At 47.7% G+C, this 11,828-nt stretch overlaps 1 protein-coding gene across 1 annotated transcript; it reads right to left on the reverse strand.

Moving 5' to 3' along the window:
• Window positions 1–6,579: 6,579 nt before the first annotated feature.
• On the reverse strand, window positions 6,580–10,379 carry LOC147974311 (uncharacterized). Its single transcript, XM_087520002.1, has 4 exons — window positions 10,223–10,379; window positions 9,667–9,750; window positions 7,961–9,235; window positions 6,580–7,142 (listed from the first exon to the last, which is right to left on the reverse strand). Exons 1-3 carry the CDS (start codon window positions 10,377–10,379, stop codon window positions 7,980–7,982), a joined length of 1,497 nt encoding a protein of 498 aa, XP_087376128.1. The 3' UTR covers window positions 6,580–7,142; window positions 7,961–7,979.
• Between the last annotated feature and the right edge of the window lie 1,449 nt (window positions 10,380–11,828).

Below are 11,828 nucleotides of genomic sequence, written 5' to 3' on the forward strand. Positions count from 1 at the left end.
GGCACCGGATGGACCTGGCCAGGGCGTGGAGACGCAGGAGTTGTGGTGCTAGTTGACGCTTACTTTGGAGGCCTTCTTCGGCGGTAGGGCGCGGTCGATCCGGCGGCTCTCGATGGCGGATGGGTGGCTACCTCTTCCTTGTGTGGTGCTGGCTTGAGGGAGGCTGCTGGACGGACGGGTAGATCGACAACCTGTCACCGGCATAGGGGTGCGCCAATTCGAACGGGATCTGCTCCACCCTCCTCTTTTGCTGGCCTAGTGCCTCCTTGCCGTTGACCGTTGTTCGGGGAGGGTCGGTCAACGGCGGTTTCGATGGTTAGGGATCTGTCAATCGCCTCAATTAAAGCTCGTGCCTTTAATGGTCTCCGGAGTGTCTAGATGCAAGGCGGTGGCCTTGGTGGAGGGAGTTGCACGCTCGTGGGCGGAGCTTGTGGCTCGGGCACTAACGGGCTTGTTGTCATGGCCGCATGGGCGGCATGAGGGCAGGCCTTCGACCTTCTCGGGGGTGGTGTGGCTGACGCTTTCATATAGGGTCGCACCCCAGGCGGAGGCGGAGGGTGGTGGCCGGGGTGAAAACTTCGTCCAGATAAAGCGGGACAAAAGTCTTCTTCGGTAAGCATGTAAAACCTTCTAAACCATGATCCCGCTTTCAGACACCAAAACAGTTATGCCACCAAGCTCTCCGGCCAGCAAACAGAGCCTTGAGACATCACAAACGCTTAGCCCCATCAGATTCTAGGAAAGAAATGTGCTTTGTCTTCACTCCTCGTCTCAAAATAGTGGAGCACCGGATCGACTATCGATAGCTCCATGGCCGGAGTGAGTCTTGGTGTTGCTAGTGTGCTCAGTAAGCCCAGATTCTTGCCAAACTCTCTTCTCTTGATCCTTTGTGACCCGCGCTATGATTTTCATGTGTGCTTGTTTTAACAATGAGGGTTTGAACTTTGAATCTGCAGAGGTAATTTGGGGATTGGATTGCGCACCGGGTTCATTGCGCGCAACCTGTTCAGCGGAATACCACATGCACGCCCCTGGATTTTTAGTCCGGCTCTCTAGTCCAGATGGTTTGTAAAGGTTTCGGTGAGGTGAGTTAACTTTAAAGTTTTAATATCGGTGCTCTCTTTTGAGCAAGTTCATGCATCTTTGCATCCTGCACGGGACTAATATGTGGGCACATGAACATGGGTAACATCATAATGACAGACTACAATCAGGCTGTTAACAGGAAGGTGCTGTGCCTCTGCCTCTTTTTTGCATCCGTTGATCAGAGGTTGTACGTAGATGGCGCTATGTTAGGATTAAGAACAATAAATGGTCCAACTTGGTTAATGTGACATTTGCGTGAAACTTCCCAGGACAATCAACTGGTACAGGACTAGAGAACCCGTAAGTTTTAATGGTGTGGTTTGCTGACTATTGCTAGTACTGTATTTCTTACCCATAAATGCCATACAATCAACTATGGAACTATCGTTCCTACTTGTTGTGCTCTATTTGGTAGTCTGGGACAAACCTCTTATCTGTATGGTTCGGTTTAACAGCTGACTGCAAAAAGTCGTTATTGTATGGCATTTAATTTGTGTCTTGTTGGCCATGTCTGAATAGAATCTTTTTGTTTTTTAGCGCATTTTAGTAGATTCGTGATTTTTTTCCCATCTTGTGTTAGTTAGCACATTTTTTTAGATTGGTGATTCTTTTCCCATGTGTTTATCTGTCAACAAGTCACCACGACGCAAGATTTATTCGTTGTTTTTTTAATTAAGGAGCATTTCCCCAAATTTAATTTCATTTAATGAAACTTATAAGACAACAATGTCTAATCGACACAAAGGCTCAGTTTTAATAGGAAAGGAAAGGATTACAGAGCCTCAACCTAGGGAGAGTTGTCCAAAAACTCAGAGCACATTGAATCCCCTGATATTGGATCTGTTTTAGCGGGCGCCTTTTCGCTATGTTGTTTTTTTGCCTCCCATCACGGTTTCTGAAATATCCTGAGATCCATATAACTCAGAAACATTTGAAAAAGTTAAGGCAGTTTTAAAACTTCGGTGATAAGCTTGCGCGAGAGGAACTTTTCCTTTGGAAGAACACCGATGCACTGGAACTGTACTATATTCAGTCAATGAAGAGTAGATATATACAGGTACAGAGCACACCGTGCAGCCATGATCTTAACTATTGACGCTGCTAACTCCACTAATCAGGGCATGTGATATGGAGCCATGAGACCCGGTACAGTTTGTTACAGATAGTGGGAGCTACGGGAGAACACTACGTGGGTTCAACGGTGTGTCTGGACGTGTTCCAACACTCTGTCCTACTGGTATTCCCCTTGTCTCACATCATTGATAATGCTTTACTCCTCCCAACCCTAGCCGCCACTCCTCCTCACCCCCCACTTCTTCCCTTCCTCGCCGCCGCCTGAGGCAGCCGCCGGGCAAGCCCGGGGTGCCAAGGATGGTGGCGGCGGGGCCTCGGTTGCCCTGCCTCGGCGTGGGGAACCCCGGATCTGGAGCGGCGGCTTCATTGGCAAGGCACGGCCGAGCCGTGCGGGCGGTGGATCTAGCGTCCTGGCCACGCTGGCGGCGGAATCCGGTGGTCGTTGGCGGCCGGCGGCGGCTTCCACGGCGGTCGGTGCGCGCGATCTGGCGCCTCCCCTCCTCCTTTGTTCGGCGTGCGGGTCAGCCTGGTCGGGCCGTGCTTCCTCTTGGTCGCCGGTTCTGTACAGGAGGCGCTGCTGGTGGCGGGGATCTAGTTCGGGCAAAATCCTTGGCCAGCCATGACTGGCCACGCCGACGGCGACGCCTGAGGGCGCCGTTCCCTTCCTTGAAGGTGTCGGTATGGACTGATCTCCTCACTTCTTCTTCCCTAGGTCTCACGGCGAAAGCCCTAACTTTGTTGGGCGGCGGCGGCGCTCACGGCGCCGTTCCCTTCTTGAAGGCGCCGCTTTGGGAACCTTGGGGTTGGGATTTACGTCCGGTGCTTGGAGATGGACTCTCGTAGGTGGAGGTCGTTGTCTGGCGTCGTGGTGGCGTCAATGGCGAAGGACCTGCCAAGGCTCGCGTAGGTGGAGGTCGTCGTTTGGCGTCGTGGTGGCGTCAATGGCGGAGGACCTGCCAAGGTTGTCACCTCAATCTGCTCTGAAGATGGACCAGTGGAAGATGGCGGCGGCGACGACACATGTGAATGTGTCCGAACGGTTTGAGCCCCGGCCCCAGCAGATGGCTCGGTCGGGGCCTCCGGCTTTAGATGTTAGGCTTAGGTGAGAGGTCTGGGTATGTGGCCCAGCTTGCACCCCTTCATCATTTGGATAGGAGTAGTGGCAGATGTTGCCAAGATGGCGGATTCAGGCATATTGTTGTTATACTTTATAAGGTCCTCGAGAATAATTAATAAAATAGCCACATGCATCTCTCAAATGCAGAGGGTGGGGGTCATCCTCCTTTTCTAAAAAATGTAAAAAAGAATTGGTTCTAATTGGCTTCTTGCACCATGGGCACAACGGGTCATCTAGTGTCACATGAACTGACGATGCGTTCAGGGCCGGCCCTGAGGGGGGGCAGGGGGGGCGGCCGCCCCGGGCCCCCGACATCGAGGGGCCCCCTCCCGACCAATTAGCTAGTACGCAGGCCAGCCCATGAGCTTCTCGAGCCTGGTGGATCGTACAGGCGAGGCCGCGAGGGCACAACCGATCGATCGATCGTCCTGATAGTTAGACGCACAAGCGCACGGCCGAGATCGTATCTGTATCTCCGCGTATACTGCGCTCATAGTTGTATTGTAGGGAATGTAAAGATCGTCTAATCTCCTGAGTCCCTATTTTCCAAAAGCCCTAATCCAAGGTTCCTATCGCATGCCGCCAACAATCTCTCATGGTGCCCTCGCACAGTGAAGGTCATCGATCGATCCGCTGTAATCACATGAGTACATGCCCCCGTCCGGCTTCCCTCAATCTACGTTCCACTGCTATGGTCGACAATCAGCTGCTCCTCTCGTCTGCAGCCTGCACATGCTTCCGTCGATCCTGCCACCATCTACCTGGAAGAGGTTTGTTGTTTTCTAATTTTCCTACCCTGGGATGAATGCGCATGTACCAAGATGACTAGTGTTCTAATGATTCAGTCATTATCTAGGACGATAATTATGCCAAAGCGTCCCCTGGTTGCATTAAGGGAGTCATCTTTACAAAGAATGAAGAGAACATCCTTTTGCCGTGCTTCACGGTTACAATGATTGCATAATCAAATCACCTAAAACCATTGAGAGAACTTAACTAGATCTGTATGCTGTTTATTTATGAATTTACCTTCATACCTTAAACCTTGGCTATTTTTGGTTCTCTAGTAGATTTAATATTTATACTATAACATTTTTTTGTTGCAATTACAGAACTTTTTGCATCCTATAAGTCAGTCATGTTTTGTTTCTAGCTTTACCACTAACTATGATACAATCACGGAGATAAGCTATTTACAAAATTTTCAAGAGTAATACTGGTAGTTCGGAGAGAAATTAATGTATGAAACTGACATCAACCCTGTCATAAGAGACTTTGCATCGAGAATTAGAAGAAAATTTAAGGTAATACGTGTAAAGTTATCTGATATAAATATTGATTTTGAATACATTTGAAAAATTCATTAGTAATAGTGATTATTGTCGTTATATTAAAGGGCTCCAAGTTTTTATTTCGCCCCGGGCCCCGAAAATCTCAGGACCAGCCCTGGATGCGTTCATAAGAAAACATGTAGCGTTTGAACGAAGAAAATCTTGCAGGGCCGTCTCCTTGAACCGAGAGCTCCATAAGTAACTTTAGCAGGCCCGCTGTGTGATGACTGGAGGTTTCAGTTGAGATGCAGACGCCGTCGAAAATAAGCATTTATTCCTGATGCAAATCGTTGCACCATTGTGAGTAGTGAACGCTGAGGCCTCCATTCTCCTTGGTGTAAATTGATTAGTTTGTTCCTAAGCAACAAGATAGTCAGCCTTCCGTTCAATTGACCAATCACCCTTGATCAAAATTAATCGTGTCGTCTGCATATTGCAGCACCAGGAAGTGGGCGATTGTTATTGGTAGGGTTAGCAAGGCGGCCATGATTATGCTGGAATTTAGTCTATTTTAGGCAGCCCAATAACTATTTCAGAAATTCCTAATAAATCCTAGAGGCCCACTTAGCCTATTTGTACAAGGCAAGGGATACTACTAAAGTTTAGTCCCACATTGCTAGTTTAGTGGAAGTTGGACCTCCTTATAAGGGAGGTTCTTTCCTCACTTGTACGAGCATGAGAACAAGAGGAATATCCACGCGCGCTCCTCCTCCGCCGCCTGCCTCATCACGCCGCGCCTTGCGGGAATGAGCCGAGCCGATGTCTAAATTTTTGCCACGCACTACGGGTATACGAAAGGCCACTCGGGAGCTGGAAAGTTTTGCTGTAGTGGATATTGAATACGAACGCTGCACCCTTCGGCTGCTGCCTCTTCGTTTCGTCTTCCTCGATCCCTTCAGCTCCCGGCGCAGCCTCTCGCCTCCTTCTCTTGCGCCTATAAAAGGGAGGTCGCTCCTCCCAGAGAGACGTATCAGAACTTCTCCTTCCTCTCGCCACCGGTTCCATTCTCTGAGCTACCGCTATCTTCCTCATCCCGGCTTGCGGCGTGCACCACGAGTCGGGACAGTAGGCCTTCGAAACCGCACCTCTTTGAGTCCTGTACGGGAGAAGGGTGATAAGGTTTTTGGGGAGCGCTTCGCGCGACTACTGACTTCTTCATCACGGGCTCTGACGACTACTTCCCCGACGACGACTTCTTCCCCAACGTCGACGACCTCATCGACGACATGGCTGGAGAGGACGTCGACCCCAAGTCCAGTGCTTCTGTTGCTGCTGTCCCGTATGTATTTATGCTCTTTCTGTTAGACGTCCTGCCACAGTTCTTTGCTCTAGTTTCTGTCCTACATGTGTTAGGTTCTACTTCATATATGCAACTTGCTATACTGTCTGCTCTAGATGTGTTTAGTTACAGTTCATATGTGAAGTTGCCGTTTACCTTCTCTTTGACAAATCGCATGACTTGCTTTATCACTGCTATACTAGTCGTGCTCTATCTAGTATTTCTGTTAATAAAATCATTTGGTAAATTGCTCATATTTCCAACAGATTAAACGCGTTGATGCACATCCTTTAAAGAATAAGGTAAGGTGGTAACGGATCCCCATGTGAAACTCCAGATTCAAAAGAATTGATCCTCCTAAGGAACCATTAAGAAGAACCTTAGCATAGTCAATTTGCAGGATAGCCTTATTCCATTGTACCCGTTTTGTCACCAAAGCCCCCTGTGTTGTATGCTTGTAGCAGGTAATTCAGAATGCAATCCCAGCAGGAAATTCAGGGTTTATTATGATGATGGGTAGCCGCCGCTTTTGCACACACTGAACATGCTCCAAGGCCAAGGCAACGTTTTCCACAATAGCATTCCCTCTAATGAACCCTGACTGCATGTGATGAACAAGATGTGGAGTGTATTGCAGCAACAGAGGTAAAGAAAAGATTGAACATAACAAGTCTTGTGTGACAGGTATTTGACTCAACAACTAGAGCATGACAAGAGATAACGCAAACTACAGCCACGTGACATACTTTCATGTTTCAGATGCAGTATGATAAATTTGCCTGGGCATCACACTTGGACTGTATTTGCCGGAACAAACACTCCAAGAAAACTTGATTTAACTGACGGAAGACATAAAAAATTATTGATCCAGTAGTGCGACATTCTCTGGGGACACCCCAACCATATATCCTCATTTGCATAAATTAGACAAAATTAGTTCTGTAGTACAGAAGTTGCCGATCATACAAACGAACTAAGTTGTCCATGCATGATGCAGCACAGAAGAAACCTGAGAAGTCGCTGACCAACCAACTGTTAGTCAAAAGGATGGTCTCCACTACCTGGTTTCTTAGATCAAAGTACCCAGCGCCCTTCCAGTATCGAGTAAGATCTGACCCGCATCATCAACGGCCAATGGAATCAATAGCCCTGCCACTGTCCAATCCGTCCCCAACCACCGTCAATTGTAACTAGCTGCTGCTTGTGCCATATGGTCATCGTCTCTGCCACCGTCAAGTTCAAGATATGAATAGTACTACAATGAAATGTGAACTACTGGTACATACATTGTAAAAACATGCATTCTATGAAACCAAGAATTTGTTGAACAAATACTAAGTGCAACGACATTCAGTGCGCCAAAACAGAACAACATGGATATAAAACATAGGAAACATAACACAGAAAAAATAGTTGTTTTTTATGACATTCTGAGAAGCGACAACAAGGTAAAACCAACACATATATGTCGACTGCCATTTCTCAGAAAGAAAAAAATTCGATTGCAAAGATGTCTTTCTAAAACTGATTGGCTTCATCCACCGAACAAGCCAACTAGTCAGACATTCACATAAATACTTCCTATTAAGATCAAAACAATTCATGGATTTCTCTAAGGTAGTACTAACTCAATTTTTGTTAATACTAACAAGCTGATACAGCCAGGAGCAGCCACACCTTTCTCATTCATGAGAGAAACTGAGATTTCATGAACACGCTGCCAAACCAAGGATGAACCAATGAGCAAGCTACCAAATTGCAGACTTGGTTTCACGGAGAAGAGAAGACACCTAAGGATACATATAGGTATGAACTTTATGCCAATTTTGTATATATATACAGAATCTCATTCCACTTTGATTCCATTAAAGATGAGCTGGAAGTTGCATCAAAGCTAAACAAACCGGGATTAAAGTATTGAAAAGCAGGCCTTGTATTACTGCAAAATCAACTAGATAGCTACGGTACATGAGCAACACAAAGATAGTGCGAAGTATGGCCATATCAAATAAGTAGCAACAATGTGACCACATAAAATTGATGTCATTAGTTTTGTACTAAAATAAAACTTACTCATGATTGTAATTTAGTATCACGGTCCGGTGGACTCAAGGCTTTCCTCATATGGTGCCACAACTCTTCGGGCCACGGTGTGGTGAGTAATTATGCCGCCTCCTGTGAGAAGGTCCTCAACATCTCCGTCCGCAGGTCTGTACATGAAAATCTGGTGGGATTTCAAATTGTCTGTGTTGTTCCAATGAGGATCCGGTCTGAGCAGCAGGCGGCTGCCATCATCAACACTGCCAATTGGGACGATAGAACAGGATCGCATCAACTGAGTGTCTGACAGCGGTGGCGTGTCCAGGTCAATGCGGCAATAGAGATCCCAAGCGCCCGCCTGGTGGTCACGTAGCACCCAGATATCATATGAGCGGTTGAACTCATCGGAATTGTTGAAGACACAGAGATGCCCGCCGATCTCCACTAGCTGGCACGTGTACATTTTCATGGACGGTGGCGGCACGATCCCAAACTCCTCATCGCTGATGGAGGAGGACATGATGTTCCTCCCCAAGTTGAACTTGTCCGGCTCCGCGACCCAGTGAAGGTGTCCCTGGGCAAATATGCTCTGGTCGCTGGAGAAATGCGTTGCAAAGCCCGGCTGCAGCGCCCTATCGGCTGCACCAGCTGGGGGCCGCCATTGTCCAGTGGAGTTGAGCACATACACCTCGCACGCCAGGGGGAGGTCCTCGCGGCAGTAAAGACGCAGCACCTTGTGCTTGCGGATGCGTGTGTCGTAGCCAATCCCCAAGTTGTCATGGTGGTGCGGCCAGCTACCAAACGAGTCGTTGCCCTTGGGGAGCGCCGTGATCTGGCCGGTGGAGGGGTTCCACACGTAGTGGTTCACCTTGTACGAGTACACACGGTCGTCGGGGTCGTCGAGGTCACGGATGATGCTGGTGGGCCTGTCTGCCTCCAGGACGACGAGGCCGCGGCACTGGCCGGTGACGGCGCTGACGCGGCGGAGGCGGTCGTCGCAGAGGACGGGTGCGAGGGGGCTGCCGGGCGACCAGGCGTGCACCGTGGTGTCTCTCGAGTTGAACTCCGGGAGGATGAAGAGCCTGGGGGAGCCGCAGCGGTTGGCGAGGCGGAGGTGGCGGTCGACGAAGCCCTGGGAGGAGAGCACGGCGGCCCAGGTAGAAGGAGGCGGTGGCTGGACGAGAAGGAGGCGGTGGGTGGAGATCCAAGACGGCGAGAAGGAGGCGGTGGGTGGAGATCCAAGACGGCGAGGGGCGGAGGCCTGATCTGTTTTGCCGACGCAAGTGTTTTTCTTTGCCAACGCAAGTGCTTTTTTTTAGCACATGTAACGGAAGTTGTGAAAACGGAAGTTTGGTGTGAGAGTGAGTTGTGGTAACGCATGCTTTTTTTGAGGGGCTTCATGGCTGCGTCTCAGACTTTCGGGCCAGGTAGAAGAGATACACTCGCAGCATATTTTGATGAAGAGTAGATTACTTTCTCACAAAAATTGAGAATGTGAATTACTCCCGAGAAAAAAGAGTGTGAATAAATGTCCAATGTTTTTGTTAATGTTCAATATAATAACTCCACCAAAGTGAAATACTACCTCTGTCCCAAATAGCGTACCAAAATTTTTTTATGGTTTGGGTCAGAGGAAGTACCATTTTATGATGCTATTAGCACAAAATTGTTCTACCTTCAAGTGTGGACTGTACATTCTATTTCTGGTATATTAAAGACATGTAATGAAAACAACTTACCTGAGCGCACTTGGTAGCTGATTGTGTCATTCTTATTTCTAGGAATTTTTAATTCAACATTTGCCAAACGCAGAGTGTGCACATCTGAGAAAGAAAAGAAGTAGAAGAATTTAGGGTGAGATTTTGGTGAAGGATGACTATTTTCCTCTGTCTTATTACTTCTGGACACTATGGTCCTCCAATATTGATTTCATGATTCTTTACTGGTACACTCTCTGGATGTTCGATCTCCTTACTAGTTTAATTAAGTACAAAGTTACACCCAGGGCGGCGACACATCCCTGCCGCCACAAGCACCTCCTGAGGCCATCGCCTCCTCACCGTTGCTGGCTGGAGCCGTTGGGCGAAGCACCAGGCGGCCAACGGCGACGGCAGGCCATCTCCCATCTCTTCTCGCGTCATTGAAGTCCCTGGAAGCTGAGGTGGGCCATCTCCCATATCGTTTCGCGTCATTGAAGTCTCTGGAAGCTGATCAAATCCCTAAGACCTCCATTAAGGCTGGTGACGCCTAGGAGAGATACGGCCGGCTGGCCTCAGATCTCTGGCTGCCACTTGCCTTGGGCGACCTGCAGCGAGTCTCTAACGTGGTCCACCTTGCAGGGGTGGTTATGTGAGGCCCTAGCATCCTCGACTTGATCGGGATTCTCCGAATGCATTATTGCATGGCTTTTTGGCGCAAACTCGGCCAGATCTGCTTGTGCAGCACCATTCATGGCCAGATCCGGTATGTGTGAGCATCCAATCAGCCCACAGTCTTGCAGGTTCTGCCGAAGCTTTGCGCGGATGCTCAAATGTGATGTGGTGGCAGTCAGCAGTGAGGTGCTCTATCGCCGGTGTAGGTCCGTGTGTTGACCACTCCGACGCTATTATTTGAGAACACTATAGCCAATACAATCATGAATTTATAAAGAAACCACAAAGGTTTTCGGAAATATTCTCAGTGCTTTTAGGACCATTCAGTAGCACACTACCAAGGGCAGTCTGACCTCCATGCCGTTGGAATAAGCCAACCGTCTGCGCATGTGCTCACTGGTCAACTACCTGCCCTCATGGCACGGCGCACGATGCTTCATCCAAGGAACCTACACCTGGCGATTTAGGCTAGATGGCAATGGCCAACTCGTATCCTTTCATTTCGATGTATTTTTGTATCTTTTTATCATTGAATTAACTAAATATGAAATCCTATGGGAATATGAATGATTATAGATTTTACAATGTTAATTTTTCATAGATTTTACAATGTTATTAATCATGATATACTTTTGATTACAGGTATAATGGCTAATGGAGTTGGAGGGTGTTGTAGATAGGAATGGGATTGCAAGTTCAAAGGGGCGAACTTGACGAATGGAGCGACATACTCTGAGCATAGGAATGGGATTGCAAGTTCAAAGGGGCGAACTTGACCTCAGACCTTCGGGTCCATAGTTAGTAGCTAGATGACTTCTTCTCTCTTTTTGGATTTCAATACAATATTCTCCCCCTCTCTCGTGGAGATCTATTCGATGTAATCTTCTTTTTGCGGTGTGTTTGTTGCTACCGATGAATTGTGGGTTTATGATCAAGATTATCTATGAACAATATTTGAATCTTCTCTGAATTCTTTTATGTATGATTGGTTATCTTTGGAAGTCTTTTCGAATTATCAGTTTGGTTTGGCCTACTAGATTGATCTTTCTTGCAATGGGAGAAGTGCTTAGCTTTAGGTTAAATCTTGCGGTGTCCTTTCCCAGTGACAGTAGGGGCAGCAAGGCACGTATTGTATTGTTGCCATCGAGGATAACAAGATGGGGTATTTATCATATTGCATGAATCTATCCCTCTACATCATGTCATCTTGCTTAAGGCGTTACTCTGTTTTCTTGAACTTAATACTCTAGATGCATGCTGGATAGCGGTCGATGAGTGGAGTAATAGTAGTAGATGCAGGCAGGAGTCGGTCTACTTGTCTCGGACGTGATGCCTATATACATGATCATACCTAGATATTCTCATAACTATGCTCAATTCTGTCAATTGCTCAACAGTAATTCGTTCACCCACCGTTAAATACTTATGCTCTTGAGAGAAGCCACTAGTGAAATCTATGGCCCCCGGGTCTATCTTCATCATATTAATCTTCCATCACTTTATTATTGCCTTTGCTTTCTTTACTTTGC

This window comes from Triticum urartu, chromosome 4A, assembly GCF_056163025.1.
Source record: "Triticum urartu cultivar PI428250 chromosome 4A, HENAU_Tu73, whole genome shotgun sequence".
In the NCBI taxonomy this organism is placed as follows: Eukaryota; Viridiplantae; Streptophyta; class Magnoliopsida; order Poales; family Poaceae; genus Triticum; species Triticum urartu.